A 23,629-nucleotide genomic window follows, 5' to 3' on the forward strand; every position below is an offset into this window, starting at 1 on the left:
TTTGTAGACATTTTGGATCAACTAAGTTACCTAAATGCACATTTCTGGTACAATTCAGCATGCCCTGGGAACTAGGGCTGTGGAACTTTGGCACAAGCTACAAAATAATGGCTTTATTTATGTGTAAAGTGCAGAGGGAGCAAAAATTATTACAGAAAAGCAGAAAGCCTACCAAAATGCTTCCATTTTTTATTTAAAATATTGCAGCTCCCTTGATCCAGAGAGAATAGCAAATCTGTGTGGTTGTCACCTGTGTGTTTTCTTTTTCTTGTCACTATTTTATTCAGGATGGGAAATGCAGAAAGAGCTCTTCTCTTTAGAAGACAGAGCAGAGGTTTGCTCTGGCTGAGTGCCTGACCATTTGCTGCAGAAAGGCAGAGCTCTTTCCCTCTTCCTTTGTCCCTCTGTGAATCCTCATGTTCTCTTTTTTGTGGACCCAGAATGCAGATACAGCCTCCTTCAACAGGAGATCATTATTGAGTGTTGTCTCCTCCAGGCCAAATGTGTTTGCTCTGAGCATTCACCGACTGTGGAAAATAAAGCATGCCTGGACTTTTCAAAGTTCTGGAACTTATGATTAGTGGCCTTTATTGTCTCTGGCACTGTAGATGATGTTTGGTGATGGATAATTTTAAAATTACAGGGCATTTAGTAAATATAATTATTAGCACACTATCATTTGTTGTAGCTTTCTGTTCTGCTCCTGTGCCAAAAAAATGGTGAGTTTTAACTTATGGCTGGATAAGATCTGTCCTCAGGGCCAGCTGGGAACCATTTGCTTTGTAAATTACAGTTTCCTAAAAAAGGTCAGTGGTACCACAGTATCCTGATGTTGAGTTATTGACAGAAAATAATTGCTGTGTTTTAAAGGTGGCTGCTGTGGTCTTGATACTGACATTTAAATTAGTGGAGTTCTGAAGTTAAGGAAGTCATCCACATGTCCAAATTAAATAGACTTTTGGTTACAGAAGCCCATGATGGATCCAACTATATTTATCATGGATGCACGTCTTTGAATAGATGCTCAAGAAGAATTTGCTATCAAATAGGCCTACACATTTTTATACCTTAAAAAATCTTTGTAAACAGCAACTATATTCTGAATCAGCTAAAAATCTTTAAAATGAATGTGGCTATAGCAAGTTCCAAAAATTCTGTGATAAGAACATAAAGCCAGAAAACCTGGAAGAAGTAAAGAGAGAAGGCTTGTTGAACATACTTTGAGGAGCAGGCAAATTACCTGAATTGTATTACCAAAGCAATTAAAGTTGGGAAATGCTGGTGGGAAAAGCCACATTATCAGTAATTTTCCTACTGATTTTTTCATTTCTATCTAATGAATTTATGGTCTATGGATAGTTGTGTAGCTAATATGAAAATACTTTCTATAAACCACAGTGGCATCTTTGCTGTTTTCATGCTGATATCTTACTATTAACTTACATATCTTAATTGCAAATTTCTTTGGAAATGTTTAAGAAAAAATTCTCTTCAGTGACAGGATATGGTATAAAATCAGAAAGTGTTTTTTAATTTTTGTTATCAGCCAATTACCATATCAACTTTAAACTGCTGCCATTAGTGTATTATTGCGCAGTTATAAAAGTAATTACACTAGAAGCATGAAGTTTTTCTCATATAAAAGTTGATAATGAAGGATGTTATTAAGTGTGTTCCTTTCTGGTTTCTTTTTCACAGTTAGAATTGCAGATTTTAAGTTTTGCATATCAGATATTTCAGCATGTGATGGTGTAATTCAGTACTGCAAATGGTTGTGGATATGTGGCATTTTAGCATGTAAACATGTAGAAAATATTATGCAGAAGTGACATCCATGTGTGTTATGTTTGAATCTTTGAGGTTGCTGTTCTTTTCATTGGCCTAGCTTTAAGGTACCAGTAAATGCTACCTTGCTAGGAGCCCCCTGGGCCTTCTCCAAATGAGCAGTCACAGGTCTCAGCCTTACTAACAGGGAATATGCTCCAGTTCCTTAGCTATCTTTTTGCCCCTTGTTGGACTCTCTCCAGTGTACTGGGAAGCCCAGAACTGGACACAGTACTCCAGGTGTGGCCTCACTTGTGCTGAAGGGAAAAATCACCTTTCTGGATCTCCTGGCAGCACTCCTAATGCAGCCCAAGGTACCACCCATCTTCTTTTGGCAAGGGCACATCACAGGTTTGACCTGGTGTTTAGCAGGACCTCCAGATCCTGTTCTGACAGCCTGTGTTCAAGCTGGGCTTGCCCCCAAAGTATTCTGGTGCCCTAAGTTGTCCCTTCCCAGATGCCAAAATTTGCACTTCTTGAACTTCCTGTCAGCCCCTTTCTCCAGCCTGTCAAGGTCCCTCAATGGCAGCATGACCCTCTGGTCTATCAGACACTGCTCCAAGTTCAGTGTCTTCTGCAGCCCTGCTGAGAGTACACTGTCTCATTGTCCAGGTCATTAATGAAGATGTTAAACAGGACTTGTCCCAATACTGACCCCTGGACTATACTTTAGTTACTGGCCTCCAACAAGAGGCTCACCAACAAAAAAAAAAACTAAAACAAACCCGAACAAAACAACAACATCAACAACAACAAACAAGCTAACCTCCCCCCTCCAAACTAACTGTGGTCCTAGGTTAATGTGATGTTCACAAATAATCAGTACTTGATTCTATTGCCAAATCAAGGTCCTTCTAGATGTAAAATAGCATCTTAGTTCTTCCTCATTCTGTGCATGTAAGTGCATGTGACTGAGGGCTTGGAGGTTAATTCCATTTGTGACAGCATTTTGCAATAGTTTCAGGTCAGTAATATCTTTCTCAATATGGTTGTGTGCTCCACTAAGCAGAGAAGTGGGCAGGAAAGTGTGAAAGTGTACTTGATTTGTTAGGAATCATCTGCATCCCAACTGTTACTCATCTATCTTATCACCAAGAGTCTGAAAACATCTTGGAAGTGTTTTCATGAGAAGAAAACCTCCTCTGCTACAACTAGGCAAGATCCCAAACATTTTTGATTCCTGGCACACTATTTCTGAAGCAGGAGAATGTTACTGATTGACTCTTTTCTAGCCTACCCTTTAACTGAATTCAAATGCAAAAAAGGAAAGGAAAATGTTTTTTATTTTCAAAATAAAAAAAGGGGGTTTTATATTTTAAGACTATAATGCATTTATTATTTAATCAGATAATACATTATTGAAATGGTTGATGCAGCCTATAGCAATTTGAGTGTTTCTTTTGCCTTAGAAAATGACTGTAGTTATGGGTGAGAACAATTTTGTCTCTAGATTGGTGATGAAGAAGAAAACTGGGTAAGAATAAAAAGTATTTTGGTCATGGTTTTGGCTTTTATATTACAGGATAAAATAACATTCTCAATGATATCAGCATGCAAATTTTTTTGTGACAGAATTTAATCCAGTATCATCATGAATTTTAGGAGGTAATAAAGCAATGCAAAATAAACCATACACAGCCACATCACCTCCTTTATAGGTGTTGTACTTAAAAACATTAAATCCTTCTATGATTGTTTTCCTTATGTATTTGAGTACAAAACTGAAATCATTGTAAGGTTTCTTGCATCCAGAGCTTAAAAAAAAGTAAAGAACAGCTGTGATAGAATTACATTTTGTATACAAACGGCCTTCACTGTCACATTATTTAACTGATTCATATCTAGTGTTGATTATATCTGTTGGAGTGTCAGTATGTTGATTGCCACCCATTTTCATTTATCTTACTAAATTCAATTCTTGTCTCTACAAATCCTGCATTTTCCATTTTTGTAGATAATTAATGTTTTCTGTAGGCTCCAAATCAAACATTTTGTCTATTTACATCTACTGAGTGCTATTTTAAACTGGTTGTGATGAATCATATATGACAGTCTTCAGAGGCTTTTAGAAAACATTGATTTTAAAGCTGTTTCTTCTGGCTTTGAAGATACTCAATAGTTTTTTTAAGCATGAAATTCATTTAAATCAGTATGCTATTGATATGTAGATCAACTACATATGTTTTTATGTTGAAACTCACTGGCTAGCTATATTTATTGTACTGCCTACTTGTGCCATTCTTTTTAAGTTCTTGTGGATGGTTTAATGTTGCTGCAAAACTATTTTTTTTAAAGATTGAAAATCATATTGAGATTCTTTTCCTTTGACATTTTTTCAGCAAACAAACTGGGTTGAGCTGTCTGTTCAGTTATAGGCTACCTTTCCATTTGAAATTATTCAAGCTACAGCTCTGACCTCATCTTTCCAAATAAATCCAAGATTACACAGATTTTGGCAACATGCCTTTATTGTTAATGTTATAAGAGCAATTATTTTAATTGTGGGTTAGGTCTGTTTGTCTGACTAAACATGTTTGTGGGGTTTTCTTGATAAACTAATTATCTGCAATTTAAAAAATTGGCTTTGTGTACTCTTTACTTTGGCCTGTGGTGCATTCATAAAATAGAAGTCTTTGTCTAATATCTGCATGTGAATGTTAATATGATTCCAGCTCAGACTGTCGTTGGCAAATCAATGTGTTACTGTGCCAGAGAATATGAGTGTATGAGATGCATGGGTTGTGGCTCAGCTGTTTGTGGTATTCCTCCACCTACTCAGAGATTGTGGAGAATCATTTGTCTTCCATGTGTGACTGGGAACTGCCTTTAAATGCTGCCATTAGTATTCATAGTGCAGGAGCTAAAATTTCCTCTGAAGCTTTTGAAGTGTCTTATTTCCAGTATTGACAGACATATCTATTTTTCCTATATTCTGTCATGGAAAACATGGCACAAAATGATCTTTTCTGTGTTTCATGTGGCTGTGTAGAGAGAGGGACACTGCCTCAGTAGAGCACTGTAGTTCATCCCTTAAGGCAGCACTGCATGTCAGGAAGACAAGGCAATTGTCTTCATGCAATTGTATCATGCAATTATTTCCTGGCTATGGACAGAGAAGGAAGGGAAATCAAGAGAGAAATTACAGAAAGAAGAGACCTAAAGAGCTTGTAAAAGAAGAGGCCCATTATTTTCTTTCAGAAATGGAAGCTCTTCTGGGACCTTTTTGATTAACAGTACAGAAACATAGATATGTCAAGATTAAATTGTGTTTTATGGGTGTGGTGTTTGATGGAGGTTGTACTTTACAACACATTTTTGAGAAATAGCAATTAATCCTTCAATGCTGAAGTTTTTATCAATTGTTAGTAATTTCCCCCATGTGTATGTTTTTCAGATATATTATTGTCTTTTTTCTTGTGCTACCTCCTTCTGCACTACCTTCATAACTCCTGTATGCTTTTTCTGTTCATAGAGTCTTCTCTCAAAGAATATGAGTCACTGTCAGGAGATCATGCTAACCTATATTATCCTTGCCCCAAACTCCTATTTCTATTGTTGTGTTCTGACATTATTTGTAGTTGCAATTACTGCAATTATTGTTGTCTATTCTGCCCCATCCTCAGTGGGGGTGTCTCTGTGGGAATCCCCAGGGCCTTTGAACAAGAGCAGTTAGTCCACTGCATGTGGCCTCAGTCTTATCCCACTGCTCTTTCAACTGGTACTTTTTGCTGACCTGAGAGGTCAGAGACTGCTCACACAGATTTTTTGTCTTATAGTTTTCTTTCTTCTTAAATACTTCTCCAGGATTGTCTTTTCTACCCAGACTTAGCCTGCCTTAAGCTAGTATTTTTTCCCAGCACTGACTCTGCAGAAATTAACATAACGTGGTCTATAAATGCATATTTTCCTACTCAGATTTTCACCATTGGCTGTGCTGCCAATAACAAATGTTCTGCTGTGGTTTTATTGCCTTCCTTTTCAATCATACCCAGTGGTTCTGTATTGAGATAATTCTCCAGAATTTGAGAGGAGGAGGACAACATTACTTAATATTTGCTACTATTTGTGGAAGACTTTTTTTTTTTTTACTTTCAGCACTTTTAAGTTTCCAGAATATGCCCTATTTAGGGTTACTGGCAACTAGGATTTTCCTCTCTGTTCTGTCTTATCAGGATTAACCTTTAACAGTGAAGGTAATGCTTAAGATATTTCTAGGAACAGGGATGAGTCAGATACTGTTTTTGGAGGATATTGTGGAAGAAATGGCTAAATTACCCAGTTTGTCAGCAAAGCACCATTAAATATATTCATATCTGAATAATGGAGGACATAATAGAATGCAAATAATAATGGGATGTGTTTGCTTTGAGATTCTTCGGCATTCCTACCACCCTTAACATCTCCTGATTTTTTTCCTTTATGTTGTTCTATTATTTCATGTTAGCACTAAAGCACTGAGTGCTTTGTCTTGTAGAACAAAATGAGACACCTTTGGGACTTGTGGTTAAAGCACCAGAGGAATGCAAAAACACCACAGTTGTCTCCAGATCTTTAAAGGAGGAAAGTTTCTCCATGGAGTCTCCCAGAACTTCTTTCCTGACAGTCAAGAGAAATTTAAAGTTTTGGCCCTGAATTTCTACTCTGCACGTACACATTTCTTAGTGATCTAAGTATATTATGCAGCAAGGAATTTTATCTTTAAAGATCTCATCTATTTAGCTGAGGCACTTGTACTACCCTGTTACTGTAGTGTTAGAATGATCACAGGTTTTAATCAATATGCACTCACATAGATAGCTGTTTGACAAGGAGGTGTTGTAACGTGCATTTTAAAAATGAGCTGAAAGAGTGAACTCAGAGAATGTCCCACATTTCTGAGCTATCAAAGGCATACTTACCTTCAGTTTGGGTGGGCACTGATGTGCTGGATGCAGAGCACAGCATCCTTCACGTGATCTTTGTCACCTAGAAGTGATGGCACGTAATCTGTGTCAAAATGATACAACAACCTAAAATTCATCCTAGAAAGATTTCAGCTCTGCTTGCCTCAAAAACCAAGCAAGGCAATTTATGTGGAGCTGGATCTTGGGAACCAACCATAAATTGGCTACTTTTCTTTCAGGGCACTCAGGTATGGAAGAGGCAGAGGCTCAGTTATTCATTCAAGACTGAGGAGGAACACTGGGAAATCAGCAAGTGAAACCCACCTTCTGTGTTTGAATCCTAATTAGTATAACAGCTGCTGTTCTTTTCCTAGAATAGTATTTAAGGTTAGTCTTAAGTTTGGTTTTTTGGTCTACAATAAAACAACAGGAAGTCAATATAAAAATCTTGGAAACATTTTCTGGGAATATTTCAGGAAACTGATAGATACAAAGAACTGTCAATACATTCAAGGAAAATGGGTCTTGGTCACAATCCTGCAGTTATTTCCATGTGAACATAAACTGTGTTCATACATAAGACAACTTCTTCCAACCATATTATGTACATTTGTGTCTATTAATTTGCCAAAGTATTTCACAAGAGTGTCCAGAACAAATTGTCAAAAACAATTATTAGATGAAGGATGCTGTTGAACTAATGTCATTCTGTAGTTATTTTTGGCAATATACAGACATCTTTGTAGGGAGATAGTCCTACAAACCAACAGAACAATTAGAACAAATGTAAACAGCATGTTTTTCTTTCTCAAAGCATCAGATATTTAAGCCTACTAAGGGAAAGTTTTCCCTTATTAGCCTATCACAGTGACAATTACACCATGCTTCTTTACTGTCTGAACTGTTTGCTCCTTGTGTCGTTCCCATTCCTCGTCATCTTTGTCCAGATCAAAAGTTTCTGGATAAACAGGAAGCTTGTCTTTTGGGCATTCCTCATAATAACTTCGAACATATTTTCCAACAGACCATCCTTTGTATTCCTCAGGCATTTTGCATTCTAGGCCATTGTAGTGAACATTGTAGTGATGCTTCAGCCAGTAGAAAAGATAATGTATGTTGTAATCACATCTCCAAGGATTCTCTCTCAGCCACAGTATTTTCAGAAAGTAAAGATCTTCCAGTACTCCATATTCAAAATTCTGCAAGCTGTTGTTTGATAGATCCAGCTCTTCTAAGTTATTGAGGCCTGAAAAAGCAGCTAATCAATAGAAAAATAGTTATTGTACCTTGTAAAGTTAACTTAGGAAAAAACATATCTGTGACATGAAAAACATATCTAGAAGAGGAAAAACATTTTATAATCTTTCAGCTACTGAGGTTTTTTTGTTTTATTTTGGCTAGAGGCTATAAAAGGATTTGTCAAACATTGAATTTTAAAATATGGCTCATGCCTTCAGAAGTGAAGTATTAGGGGAGTTGCACTGCTGGCAAAGCTATAAAACACTTCGTGAGTCTGCCTGAGTGTGGAATAGAGACAGTGGAGGTGGGTGAATGCCTGATTTACTCATTGAATCCTGTTGTTATTTTCATGATACAGAAGTAGGAATATGGAAACTTATTATCAGACAATGTGCAGGGCCAGAGGTTTGTGTGTGTGTGTAGGTATTTGTGTGCATGTATAGAACCTTCAAATTAATGTTTTAAGATTGGAATGGAGTAAATATGGAGCTTCATAATAATGCTTGTGAGTTACATTTCAGAGAGCAGTTCATATTTTTTGCACGGATACTGTTTCATTTAATAGCAAAAGTCTTAATTTAAATAAATCAACTGTGTAATGTTAAACCTCACAAGTACCATTTTACTGTATTAACATTTCTGCTGCTGTTTAATTGGCATGATGGTACTAGATAAGGCCCTTTTTGCTTGATACATTTCCTCTCTCTTTCTCTCACCCAGTTTCATAATTAAATCCAAATGAACATAGGCTATAAGAAAATTGCCAATAAAGATACTTGAGTCCTAATAAAGTATAACTTAAAAGCAATTCTATGTAGTGATTTTTAACTAAAAAGTGTTTAAATTCTTTAGGTTTGTCTGTTATTTTATCATAAAATATAATTGAAAAGTAGCCTCCTGTAATGTTTTCTTAGATGTGGCAAAGATATTTTAAAAATCATTGAACTACTTAGCATTTTGGAAAACTGTTAGCCTTCAGGTTCCAGAATAACCTTTTGCACTTGGTGAGTTTAGTATTTAGAAAGAGCAACTTAAATGTGTCTTTCTCTATTGATTTTCATGATGAATATATTTCAGTGCAAACCTTTACTCTATGGATTGAAATGTACAAAAGGTAAAATTTGCACCAGCCTCTAGAATTTTAAATCCTTCCCCCTCCTACCCAGTTTATATCTGATAGAGACAGTATTTAATAAAAGAGAAATAATTTTTTATGAATATTTAAAATTATTCTTACCAGGATCAATGTATGCTAGTCCATTACTGTTTAGATTTAATATCTTCAGTTCACTGACATCTTCAAACTCCTTGGCTCGTAGCTGTCTAATTTTGTTGTTGGACAAATCAAGTTTAGCTATATCTGGAGGTATGTTGCCTGGAACTTTCTTTAAGTCTTAAAAAATGAAAAAGACGCAACTTGTATCAGCTTTAGATTATTCTTACTGCTTAGGTATTACAGTTGCATGCCAGACAGAGTATTATCAGTCTAATATTTTTCTTGTTTTCTTTCCTTTTTATCCCCTCTACTAGTGCCACCATGATTTTTCAACTTCTGAATTTCATTCTTTCTTTACTTGTACTTTTACGTTTCATGTGAAGATTGTTCTCTTCATTAGTTCATATAGTAGAACTAGACCATTCACATAGGAATAGGGTAAGTAGTACCTTATTTTATACGAATACATTACTATATATTTATATTTATAATAATACAAAAAAAATATGTGTGAAGGGCTTGATTGCTTAAAAAAAGAAACCAGAGTAACTATATAAAACACCACCCAGGCAGCAGAGTGGCATTTTGTCTGCTTCTCTCTCCTACTTCTATCACTGGCAGTTCCAAAGTAGCTGAGGACCTCTCAGTCACTGGTGTCCTTACAGTGTTCCTTGCAAAAGAACTCCAGAAAGAGCAGCTCCTACTCCAGTAGTAAGGGCCCATGCTTGAGAAGTGCAGCCTGTGGTTTGAACCCTCTCAGGGTAATGTTAACAAACCTAATCTCCAGGATTATTATATTTGCTCAATGAGTGTTCTAATCCTGCGCTGTCATAACAAGAAAATGAGCAGTGTCTCTTGTCTGACCCTCTTTGAATGAAAGCAAGTAGTTTTTGGATCTGTGCTGGCCTCTGTGTGGTACTTCTGAAGTTCTGAAGATATCTAATGACTCAGGTATTTTTGAGAAGAGACTACAGCAACATACCAGAGTCTTCCTGCCTTATATCTGATTATGAGCAGAGCTGTGGTATTATAAATACATAAATATTATAACTACTCCAGCCTGCTGTGGTTGGATTGCTTCCTGCTTCTGCAGATGTCAAAGTTTCAGGGCCTATTTACCACCAAATGAATACAAATAATGCTTGAATTTAGAGACTCGGAGAGTTTGGAAGTACTAGAAAGCAGACTCTTTTTTCAACTGTCCTTGAAAGTCCAAGTTCTTTGTAGAAATGCAAACAAACTGCTTTTGCTTCTTTTTTTTGTTTTGTTTTTGTTTTTGTTTTTTGGTAAAACAGAATCAAGGACATAAAGTATTTCATTCTGGAGTCCCACAAGGTCTGGCATATCACTGGTCTGATGAGAAATAAGCAAATTATTTTTTAAAAAAGGGAACATACACATGGATTAATATATTTTTAAGATTTTTTTTCATGAGGTTTCTGGCATTAATTGAAAGTTCCTGACCTGTTGTGCTACCTCTTTAGACATAGTAGTGGTAGAGCAAGTGCTTGTCATTCCATTCCTTCCATTGTAAAGGAATAATGGATTGGAGCTTTTCATGTCATCTTACTGGTTTGTTAACTGATACACTATTTTTTTTCTATTTTGAATTCTTGTCCACACAGATTTAGAGACATTTTTGTGTTTTCCCTGGATTTTGTGTGCATTACACTCCTATTTCTGATGAAAATTCCAGTGAAATGTGCATCTGCGGTACAATATTCATATACAAAGACAGTAAGTACAATGCTTTCATCAAAGATTTCCATATGTTCAGAAATACCAAATATCCATGGGATATCTGCATCCAGCTGTCAAACATATGCACAGTAGATCTAGTACTTCCAAACAGTATTGAAACATACTCAGTGTGTCCATGCAAGCATGCAGGAAGTTCTGGATTGACATAATTAGTTCTTGACCTGAAGAAGGGAGTCTCTGTATCCTCTAGTACTATTGTGTAAATGTTAAAATAACTTTATTCCTCCATTATTAATATTAAAGACAATAAACCATGCTTTCAAATACCATCAACCCCTTTGAAACTCCCATGAAGATCAGATCACATTGAATGTTTCTATGAACTTAGAGAAAAAAGTAATTTTTTTTTCCTCAGAAGTTTTTGGGTATATTTGTGTATTCAGCTCATCTCTTTGATACCACTAAGAGGGGAGAGCTGTAAAGTCTTTCCTTATAATAAAATTGTAATTTATGCCTGGGCTTTATTCAATAACAATTTACTGAATACTAAGAGTGATATGAATTAAGATTCTACGAAGGATAATTAAGATAACAATCTATAATCTAATAGTTAAGATCTTATCTACAAGGAAAGGTAAGATAGGTGAATATTAAAAAATAATAAAAGCAGCACAAATAATTAATTAAAAGATGTAGTAGCTTCATGGTAAAAGAAAGAGAAAATTGAGCCAGATAGACAAGAAAAGAATTTACAGGGTGAAATAAAAGTAAAGAACACAGACCATTTTTATGACATACATAGTAGATAAGCCATGTAATCAAATACTGAAATCATTAATCCTTGATATTTAGACATTACCTCCTTATACTGAATTCTGAGCTTTTCTCTGGCATAAAGGTGCAAGAGTAAGGGCACACTGAGGTTTTTACAAAAAATCTCTTCAAGCTAATAGAAGTTCAGCTGAATAAAATATGCAGGCTAAGCTCTGCTAAAATTGGGGTAAAGGTCTCACAATGTTGGCTGCTTCAAGCAATGCTTCTTCTTTCAGAATTGTTATGTTAAAGAATTATTCTCCTCTGAATTGTTGTTTTTTTTTTTTTTTTTTGTTTGCTTTGTTTTGTCGTGGGATAAAATATGGGAAATATAAAGGACAAATAAATGTGCATTTTCGTGTTGATATATACCCCATCTGGTTTACCCTTAGGGCTTAACTGTGGCTCTTAGGGGCCTGAGAAAGATTTAGAGATGGAATGGATCCAAGTGTCTGAAAAACATTTCCTGAAGTCCCTTCAACTTTGAATTGTTTGCTGGGTGCTGGGAGGAAGAATACAGAGGAGGTATTTCTTTATTAACAAAAACACACAACTTCTTCCCTTAGTAGAAGAAATCTTGTGCAGCAAATGTGAGGATGCAAAGCCTTTCCTTTGCAATCAGGTTCCTCTGGGCATTGAAAACACAGCTGGCTGCTCCAGTCCTGCTTCACAGCTCACCTCTGTTAAAAGTTATTGCTATCTTTGTGTTTGTACAATGGAAGGAAGAAAAGACACTTTGTGCTTGTCTGTATCAGTTCAGCAGGTTCAGCAGAGCTGTAATCTGACTGATTAGTATGTTTATAGTTGTACACTCAGACTAGTTACTTAAGTAATATGCTTTTATCCCTGTTGATTTCTGTTAGATACATCACAGCACTAAGGAATATCTGTGGAATTTGGGCTGCTGAGCAGAGGGAAAATGCAGGAAGAATTCATGCTTATTGCTGATAGCTGTAAGAGATAAACAATAAGCAATTTCCATTTAAGCAATGGGAGTACTATACTGAGTTCATTTGCAATAAATAATGTGCAAATAAATGTAGAATGGATTAAATAACTAGAATATTAAAATCATTCATTCAGTTATAATGACAGATACAAACCTTTTCTTCTGCAGTTCAGAGTTGTCACAGGAAACACATACATGTGGCACAAAGAGGAATCAAATTCTGGTTTGGCAGGTTCAGGCTTCTCCCGTTTTATGTTTTTGGGATCCTGCCTGTCCTCTTCACTACATAGCTGATCAGCTTTTACCTGCTTTAACTTCTGATTTTTCAGTTCTATTGGGTGCACACATTTGGCATAATTTCCCAAATTCCTGTTTGTTGGAACCTGTAGCATTGTAACAAGAGTTTCTAGTTCACAGCTGCAATGCCAGGGATTGTCATAGAGACGAAGGTAGTTTAGATTGGGTGTATAAATAAAAATCTCCTCAGATAAAATCTTAATTTGGTTATGCTGAAGTAAGAGCGTGGTAAGTTTATCCAAACCATAAAAAGCCTCGCTCTCAATTTTTGATATGTCATTCTGTTGTAAATCCAGACTTTTCAGCACTTTATACTTAGAAAACATATTATTCTTTAGTTTACGAATTCTGTTTCTTGCTAGCAGCATGTGTTTTATATCTTCTGGCCAATCAGGTGCCACAAAAACCAATTTTCTTTCCTGACAGTCTAAGTATTTCTCATGAAGATAAGTGTAAATATCACATGGTAGGTCTCGGGCATTGCGCTTAACAGTGCTAGATGCTCTCCTTAAAATGTTTTCCCTTTCATTTTTTCTCAAACTCCTATTCCTTGTCCTCCTACAGTCAGATGCGCTACAAAGAAGAAGTAGTAATATAATAATAACTACTTGCATCCTGACATTCAGCTGCCTCCAGTTCTTTTCTGACAGCTGGAACACTTGAAATTTTTGGATAGTGCGAATCAATGTTGTACAGATCTGAGGAGGCACAGCTGGGGTGTGTGGGATCCCTGTGTTGGAAGAAAAGTAAAGCATTAGAACAGATGGAATGGGCATTTCCATGGAAGATTATATAAGTCAAGTACTCAATCATCACACTTCTTGGAACTTCACAATTACTTTGAAGATTCAATGTTCTATCTCTTTTTGTTTGTTTGTTAGTTTTTACTTACTCTGGTCTACTGTTTTTCATTATGATTAAACATTGGAAACTATATGGACTAATTTCTCACTGATCTTTGTTAGGAGATTCTCATGTATTCAGGAAACAGCACCAGGGTGGACCTTTTAGCATTTAAATTAATCTTGGAAGATGAGCTCAAACAAGGAGTTTGAAGCTGGTCTTTTCCAACTTCCTGAATGCTGAACAATTGGAACACATGCAGAGTCAAACCAGGGAAAGCCATCAGACTGCCAGTTTTAGTTTGTGCTCAAGGGTGAGCTTGTTTTCAAGTCATTTTCTCAGGATTGTTTACCCCAATTTTTGGGGTTTTGTGCTTTCATCTCAGTAATCTGCTGTGACTATGGTTCAGGATATTGGCCCAGATAGATTGAACCTGTATGAGGAATTCTTACATTTATGTCATGCACTGAGAATTTGAACTGTTCGCCTTTAATATGAGAGTTTTTTGGCTTGGTTGGGTTTGGGTTTTTTTAGTTGTTTGGTTTTTTGGTTTTTGGTTTTTTTTGTTGTTGTTGTTGTTTTTTGTTTTTGTTTTTAATTTTGTTTCAGGTTTGGAGTTTGTTGTTTCATTTTGGGTGTTTTAGGTGAATTAAAAATTTTGCAAGACTTAAATATCTGTGAATGCCAGGGATTAAATATAAAAACTACAAACTCCTTCTACAAACTCTAATTTATACCAAGAAGAAAGATTTTTTCAATTGCTGTGGTTATTTGGATTACAAATCTTCCTGATAAAAAATAGAGACTTGTGTTCTTAAGTAATTTAAAAATGGAGTTAAGTAGGATTCAGAGATAATCTGTGAAGTTCTCACTGGTTTTCTACACTACCAGGGCAAAATGATATATTCAATCTCAATTAATTTTGATAAACAGGCTTCAAAAGTTCACCAGTCTGGGAGGAGGGTTGTTATTATAAGCTTGGAGTTGTCAAACTACATTTTAATCTTGTATTGTTTACAACTTCCTTTATTCCTTCAGTATCCACTTGGGCTCTACCAATGTCTCACTAAATTCTTGATATTTCTAAGAGGTTTAATTTTAAATGTGTCTAAGAATGCAATCACCATTGTGTATTTGTCAATTTTTTTTTCTCAGCTTAATATTTTAAAGTTTATCTTGCTTCCATTAATTTTCTTTAATGCTTTTTTATTGCTCTTCTTTGATAGAAAAACAATGTTTCACTTTGCTTTAATTAATAATTTCTTAGAAAAGGCAATGTTATAGGCAAATTTTTCTTATAATAAATTAATCTAAGAATAACATTAATATATTGTTCAGAAATTATGTTTCTTAATATATTCATTGATTTACAGGCTATTTCTAGTGTTCAGTATGTAAAAGAAATCTTTCGTATCATTTATAGTCACTTTTTAGTGAAGTGTATATCCAGTGTTCTAGCCCAGAAACACCAATATTTTCACACAAGCTTTTGAAAATTAACGTAGGTAAAATACAGCTTAAGCACTTCAAACAAAAATTGTTTAGGATAGTCAAGTTAGTGATGCAAGGGCTGCTTTTCTCCCCTTATCAATAGATCTAATAATTTCATCATAGAAAACTCTCAAATTAGTGAGGAATGCTTTGCCCTTGATAGACTCATGCTGGCTGTTTGCTGTCATTTTTTTATCCTTTGTGTGCTTGGACAGAGCTTCATGGAGGATTTGCTACATAACCTCTCAGGGACTCAAGTGGAGCTGACTGGCCTGTAGTTTCTTGGAGCTTCTTCCACTTCCTGAAAATGGAAGTGACATTTCCTATCTTCCAGTCATTAGGAATCTCCTCTGACTGGCATGACCTTTCAAAAATGAGCGAGGCCTCTCAATGACAAGAGACAGCTTTCTTCCTCTTGGATGCACCCTGTCTCATCCCATTTCCTCAGGTGCTCCCTGACATTAACTTCTTCTACAAGGGGTATTGCTTCACTCTCAGACTCTGCTCACAGGCTCCAGCCAGGCACCTGGGAAGCCTTCAGACAGGCCTTAGCTGTAAGAACTGAGGCTAAAAAGTAATGGAGTAGCTTGTCCTTGAAGATTAACCAATTCTCCGGGGCCCCTTTGCCCTGCAGGGCTGTCTCCTTTGAGATCCTGTTCAACATATACCTAAAGTAGCCAAAATCTACTAACAAGTTCAGAGTTTTTTCTTCTACAGTTGTCCAATTTTCTTCTGTCTGGATTTTGAACTTCTCATTTTCTCATTTCCATGGCTGGAGTAACAAAAGCCATTTAAGTTCATTCAAGGTGACATTCACTCAAGCTCACATTCCTTCACCTGTTGAAGAACACTTTCCCTAGACCACTTGTCAGCCAGCTGGATCAAGAAACTGTCTTCAACATACTCTAGAAGTCTTCTGGATTGTTCATGCCTGTCGCAGACATTTCTCCACAGAAATCCTTTCTTTTGGATTTCTGTGTCTTCGGGAGGCCAGAGGCCTCAGAAGACAAGGTAAACAATTATTATCAGCTGCTGGGGAATGCAACAGGGGCACGTATTTTGATTGGTGATTGGTTCATGTTTTATGTTTATAATTAAGGGCCAATCACCAGTGCAAGCCAGGGGACTGAGTCCTTGGCCACAGCTTTGTTGTGGATTCTTTTCTATCTCTTCCTAGCTAGCCTAGCTGCTCTGCAAAACCTCTCCCTATATTCTTTCTAGTATAACTATAATGTATTATATCTTATATTAATAAATTCAGCCTTCTGATTCAAGAAACAAGATTCACCGTCTCTCTCTCACCAGCTGCACCCACTCAGGCGCGGTAATACATGCCCAGCCATATTTTCTGGCAGCATATAGGAGTGGCCAAAGTCTCTCATGAGTAACCAGGGTAGGCAAGAGTAAAGCTTCCTTCAGCTGCCCAAAGGTTTCATCCACCATCTCATCTAGATCAAGCAGTCTGCAGCAGATCCCTACCACAATGTAACGCTCATAGGCCTGGCTTCTAATCATTACAAATAAGTTCTTAGTTGACTTTTTTTTCCCACCCATTTCAAAGCAAAGCCCAGTCATGATTTTGCATAGAGTGCAGCTCATCCTCAGCTTTCTGGGCTGTCATTCCTAAATATTCTGGAAGCTTTCATTGCACCCCTTCAGTTGCATGTACTATCTCTGTGCATCTCTGGAGTCCCAGTGAAGTCACAGCTCTGTATCAGTGCATGGATTTTGGTCCCTGCTGGTTGATTCCCAAGCTACAAGTGTTTGTGTTCAGACACTTAAAACAGACCCCTTTGTGCTGCTTTTGCATGCAAGGTTTCAGAGATTTTCCTCATCACTATTTACCCCAGTTTTCTCACCACTCCTTGTGCCTTCACACCTTACAGGTTGTGGTTATCTTCTATCTACATACCTGTTTTTACTGATATATCTCCTCTCTCAAATCCTTTGTTGCAGGAATGGATTTCAAAAGCACAGAATTTCCTCTTTAGGATTGGCTGGTATTGAATTTCAGTTATCTAGATGGTCCTTTTGCCTGATAACTGAAATAGGGAAAAGGTGATCACAGCATGGAAAAAGACAGTTTCCACTATTACATTTTCATGTACAAGTACTGACTTTTTGTCTTTGCATTACATTGACATTCATTGTGAAACATTTATCATACTAGGAGATTTGTTCCCATTATATAAGAATGGAACAATATGAGTAGTATCTGTTCTGCAGGTCAATAAAATATGGAAGCTTTATAATTACTCAAGTTTAATGTTCCAGAAGGTAGAACTAAACAGGAAGCATTGTGTAAATTATATTCTATTAAATTTTATTACTGGTTAGAGAAATATACCAGAATTCATTGAGAAAATTCACCAATGATTTTAGGTATCAGGATTGGCTTACAGTAATCTTTGTTTAGCAAAATGTGTTAACATATGCTAACCTTCAATCAAGTGATAAGTCCCTTGTGCTCTGTAGGACCGTATAGTGTAGGTATCCTTTAAAATTATAAAATGACCATACTTCAAGGTAATAACAGTAGCATCACATCTGTCAGTATTCTACTTTGAGGTCTCCAAAGAAAATGGCTGAGATGTACAGAAATTATTATGATGTTTTAAAGATACTTACTCAGGTTTTTTCCCCTTATAGATATATATATACACACACAAATATAATTTTAATATACTTCTGGGTATTTTTATTATTCAGCCAGTTTAAGTCTGGCTGAATCTGTTGTATAGAGATAGTACTATTTAAACAAAATCTGTTGTATAGAGATAGTACTATTTAAATAAAATCTGTTGTATAGAGATAGTATTATTTAAATAAAATCTGTTGTAGAGAGTACTAAAGGAACTCTATGATTATTGACAAGGTAAATTACAAAGAAATATGAAATAGAATAATTTTGCAGGAAATTCAGAGGCATGTGCAATAGAAATAGTATTTTTTGAGTTATTTGTAGGATTCTGTGTGCTATACAAAATGAAATAAATGCCCCACAGATTTAATTTATATAGCAGTCCTTTTATCTTTTTAATATGTCTAAAAATATATGCTATATTCTCTTATGTATTGCACAGTTTCATAAAACTTTTAAAAGAAAATGCTATCCAAAAATTTCATGTCCATGTCCAGTTCCTCATGATGATGCAAGAAGTTTGGAAGTTAGATATGTTGATAAAAATTTATCTTTGAAAGAGAGGATTGTGGCTAGGTGCATTGTGTGAGCCAAGGCCTTGTGTGACAATTGCAAAAAAAAGAGTTATTCCAAACTGATATTTGGAAGCTCAGTGAGCTGAAGGCAGAGATCTTTAAAAAGTCTGCCATTCCTGCTTCAGAGGTGTCCCTAGAGACTCAAGGTCTGCCTGGCAGGTAGAATTGCTGGATTAAAAGCTGCCATGGAAGAAATGAGGTGAGTTGTTCACAAGAGCAGTCATCACAAAGATGTACGTGGGTTTGAAAAATAGCTGTACGTTATTTCTTTCTCCTGTGAGGAAAAAGAAATATATGTCTTTCAATAACATCCTCATGAAGTTCAGAAACATGTTTTTCTTTGGCATTTTCATAATACATTTAGAATTTTGTTTTTCTTTGTCTGAAATGCCATATACTCACATAATTAACATTTGTTTTGGCAAAGTTTTGCAGTAGTGTCTCCAATTCTACCACTCATCTCATCAGTATTACTTTTATTATAATCTATGTTTTTCCATGTTGGCTGATATTTTGTGTTTTTAGATTTCCATATGTTTATGCTGAAGTTTGGAACATAATTTTTTTGAAGTGTAAATAGCAAAGAAAAATTCTCCACTGACAAAAGATCTTTTGCAGTTATCTTGTACCTTGTTACTATGAAATTTTCCATTCACACATTGTTTCTGATTAAAAACCATGAGATTACACTCTTTGTATTGATAATTTTGAGACAAAAAGCAAAGCTCATTGTTTCTGAGATTATGGGGATGTACAAAAAGCTGCTGTCCTGTGAAGAATTTGATAGCAGGCAGATTTTATGAACATTTCACATGGCAATCCTAAAAGCATTAGCTCAGCACAGGTTCTGTGTACTGTGGTAACTAACACAAAGTGTTTAGAGGTGGCAGTATTGCATCTCATAATGCTGCATGCGAAGTTTGCTGTGGTGAATCAGACATCCTTTATTGGAACAAGGAGCTGGGGAAGTGTAGGGGTCATTTTTTATTCTCTCATAGTATTCCATACAAGTATTTTAGCCTCCATATTGCACAAAAGAGATAGTCAGTTAAAATTTCCCTCTGAAAACTTCTGTCACATAGGGTAGACATGAGGAATAAATGTCAGGAGGTGAGTTTGTCAGATTGCTTTAAAACAATGATCCTGAGACTGCAAATGTCAAAATTAATTGAAAAACTGGTATGACAGAATTCCTGCAGAATTTAGCTGTAACACAAAACAAGGATTTTGGTAGTTTGTGCGCTCCTTGAGTTTAAGGAAGATATCACTTTAAAAATGAAAAAAGAAGGCATGTGTTAAAATTCTCAGATCATTAAAAATTGGTCATATGACCAGTAAAGGAAATCAGTATCTCTTCTAGGTTATTGTGAGGTTTTGACCACAGTCTTCAAAATACAGCAAGAAATGCTTACCTGTATCTTAAATTGTGCAGTCTTGCAGCAACATGTACATTAAAAAGACTGAGAGCTACCAGAGTGTTTACTCCAGTCTCTCAATTTATTATTTATTTTATCAGATATATTTGGGAATATACTCTCCAAATGAGTATCCCACTCATTTCTGTGGGATATCACACTAAAATGCAAAATAGCTCTGCCTTCTACAAAGAAGGATACTTTTACTTTTGTACTTAATATGAATTAAGCATTTCCATTTTAAAAAAAGATAACACAACACATGCCTTTATATTCTAATATCTGGGTCTAATGCACATCGTTGGGTTTTTTTAATGAAAAGTAATCTTATTTTTTAATATTTTTGTATTTTTTTTCACAAGGGCGTTCTTTTTATACTTCCTCTTTGCATTTGTGTTCAGCATGTATTGAAAGCATAAAGTCAATTCCAAAAGTAAAGTAAATTCCTACTCTATACTGAAAGCATAAAGTCAATTCCAAAAGTCAGTATGCCACTCCTTAGGCAGTCAGCTCCTCAGTGGGAGTTCCCATCTTTTCAAAATGCCTAATTTTGCTGACTTGCAGAACTGCATGACTACGACTAAATGTCTACCAGAGCAGAAGGTCCTAATTCTAGGTTTTGATTTTCTGTATGCTTTCATTTGTGGTGCTTGTGGTAATTGTTATTTTTTCCAGTTGGGAATATCATTCAGTCAAATGAATAGTTTTCAGTGGGATATAAACCTGCAGCTGGAAATTTAAGTAATTTCAGAGTATAGATTCTTGATTTTACAGAGTGCTGTTGATTAACATTTTCCACTTAGACTATTTGCTTTCTCTTAACTAATGTTTAGTATAAAGAAATGTTTTCCAAAAGAACTGATCAAAACCTAAAATTACATTACTCACTTTTGTAACTGTAACTCTTTCAATTTTTCAGATTCTTTTAATAGTACTCTTCTAAATAATTATACTACTTGAGAAGTTCAAACTACACATTTCTGCTTTTAGTATCTTTTGATAGAGGTCTGGTTTTCATTTACAGCAGGCACTGCTTGTAAAATCAATTGCAAAAGCAGTCCAACAAACTTACACTGAAAAGTCATACTTGCAAAATATGCACAAAGTTCCAACTGCTTTTGCCGTTGCTTAAGATAATTTTACAATGTTACTGGATTCATATGGTGAAATATCTTGCATGGTAGTGCTATTCCCCACTAATCTGCAATACAAGAGCAGAGAAAAACTGCAGCAGAAGAAATGGGCTTTCAAAATTCAGCAAGTAGATAATTATATTTCATGTTGAACATCTTTTCTTTACAGTAATTTTCAGAAAACTTTAACTATGACATTTTATGTTCTTTTGATTCTGTAGCATGCACTTGTAACAAATTACTCTGCTGTTTTTTGTGGGGTTTTTTGCAAAGATTCCCCAGTTTACAGTAAATTACTTTGGCTCACTGCAGAAAATTCACAGACAAAGGTTTATCATACCTGCACTCTTGCAAAGGCTGTCACAAGATCATCTGTTTGGAAATTCCAGGTTGCATTCAGGTTTGTAGTTCACGTCTTTCTTTCATAATGTGAAGCAGAGGATCCTTTATATGACTGGCAGCATCCTGCATTCATGGTATACTGAGGTTGAGCAAGCACTGCAGCAGCCTTCCAGGGTTTTGAATTACATGACTACAGCTGTTTAAGTTTTACTAAGGAATAATAGCACTATAGGTTTGGATCACTTCCAGCAAACTGTCACATCTATAAACAGCTAGTACTTACTGCATAATGAGAACAAGGCTTGCTTTTTGTAGCCATAAATAGACTAATTTTATGTCATGATTAGTTGGGGGTTTCTATCTGCAGCTTTAAAAAAGCAGTTTTTACTAAGATATCAAAAAAAAAAAGCCACCCTGTGCTGGAAAAAAATACAAATTTACAGTTGATTTCCTGAGAAGGAAGTTTATTAAAAAGTGAACTTTTGTTGCAGTTTTACATTGGTTTAGTATATAAATTGAAGTCATATTTATTACTGCAATCTAAAAATAGTTTTGTTTTGGATTACTTTAGTATCCTACTAAACTTGTAAAGAAAACAAAGGTTTTAGAATACAGTACTATTTTAGAAACTTTCAAATATATACTGTATCTTGAAATATATTCCAAAAGCAATATGAAATGCCAAATTGTAAGAAAATTAAATTCTCCTAATGCTTAAGTAAAGACTCACACATTAATTTCTATATAAATTGAGAAGATTCTCCATATAATAAAATACATGTGAAATAGCAGAGATGGAGTCTGAGGAATATGACAGTTTAACTTTCCATCTAACAAAACCTTTTCAGAACAAAAGATGAGGCAGATGGGGCAACAGTCTTGTTCTGATTTCTCTTTACCAGGCATCTGTTTCTTGTTCATGAGAATCATGCTGAGATTGTTGTGCAGTGACAGGGTGAAATTTGAAATGAGGGCTGAGGTTAGAGGAAAGTTAAGAACTACCTACCTCTTTTTCAAAATGCCAGTAATTTGCTCTGTTTTCTGAAAGCATCATTCCTGCGTGCTTAGAAGTGTCATCATGAGCTGTAGGGATGTGCCTCTAGAAAGCATGATCTAATAGTGCTCAGGGAGAAGAGATCAGCATCAAACAGGGAAAACCACAATCCTCCTTACCAGAGGACAGTGGGTTTGCTTGCCAGTGCATTTCAGAGCCCTGAAAGGAATTCCACAGCTTTCTCCATTTTTGGGTTCTGGAACAGTGCTTAATGGTTATGACCAAGTACTTAAGTGAACAGTTAAAACCAAAAAAAACATCACATTGCATCACAGTTGGATAAAGGATTTTAAAAAGATTTTTTTCCACCTCACTGGATGAATGAAACCAAAGGGAAATTTTGTAAGGCTAACATTTCAGAAGTAGTCGAAAAACTGTAGAGGAGTTGTACTATTACCATGGAAATTATGCTTAAAATATTCTATAGAATGTGTATTTTTAATGCTTTTTTAAAAAAATTTTCTTGGGATTTTTCTTTCATTTTAACATAACAGTACTTTTTATATGAATTGTTTTATTTCCACTACTTCTGTAGGATTTGAATGGTTAATTAGAAAGCCCAACTGTAAAATGTGTGATTATGTTAAGGATTGTGTGAGTAGCAACTTAAAGACCAAGGCATTTAATTAGCTCACTAAAAGAGGGGCAGAAAAGTGAGAATTAAGCAGACATTTTCTAGTCCATTGCTACAAAACAGTGCAATCTTTTCTTTGACTATTATGTTCATACATGGCAATAATACTGGATAAATTGTAGGCATGTGTGGTTTTACATAAAGTCATGGTAATTAAAGTTTTATCTGTATGGCATAGGCAGTAAATATTTTTGTTAACGAGCTTCAACGTATTTTCCTAAAAATACAGAGATTCTCTTGTGTATTGTTCAAAAGGTACCCCATAATACCATTGACATTCTCAGAGCTCCACCAAGAAAGCATAAGATCTGTTTGTTCTCCTCCTGAAGCTGAACAGTGTTGGTGGAAAATTTTCTGCTCTTAGACACAAAACTGGAAAGACCTGAGGGTATAAAGCAATTGCATGTCATGCCCAAAATGTGTTACAGCAGTCTGTCACTTGCTGTAGGCTACCACAGCTGGACAAGAGAACACAAGCCACTGGGAAAAATTAATTTGTCCCTTTCATTTCTTGACATCTGTCTTGCAGGGGTGTTGGAGAAGCCTACATGTAGACTTCACCAGTTTTCAACATCTGTT

General features: G+C 35.7%; 1 protein-coding gene across 1 annotated transcript; it reads right to left on the reverse strand.

Moving 5' to 3' along the window:
- Window positions 1-7,147: 7,147 nt before the first annotated feature.
- LRRC17 (leucine rich repeat containing 17) lies at window positions 7,148-22,418 on the reverse strand. Its single transcript, XM_058804775.1, has 6 exons — window positions 22,369-22,418; window positions 21,361-21,485; window positions 17,169-17,298; window positions 12,780-13,652; window positions 9,184-9,339; window positions 7,148-7,965 (listed from the first exon to the last, which is right to left on the reverse strand). The coding sequence occupies exons 4-6, from the start codon at window positions 13,534-13,536 to the stop codon at window positions 7,562-7,564; spliced, it is 1,317 nt and encodes a 438-aa protein (XP_058660758.1). The 5' UTR covers window positions 13,537-13,652; window positions 17,169-17,298; window positions 21,361-21,485; window positions 22,369-22,418; the 3' UTR covers window positions 7,148-7,561.
- Between the last annotated feature and the right edge of the window lie 1,211 nt (window positions 22,419-23,629).

Source organism: Ammospiza caudacuta, chromosome 5 (assembly GCF_027887145.1).
Source record: "Ammospiza caudacuta isolate bAmmCau1 chromosome 5, bAmmCau1.pri, whole genome shotgun sequence".
Lineage (NCBI taxonomy): Eukaryota > Metazoa > Chordata > Aves > Passeriformes > Passerellidae > Ammospiza > Ammospiza caudacuta.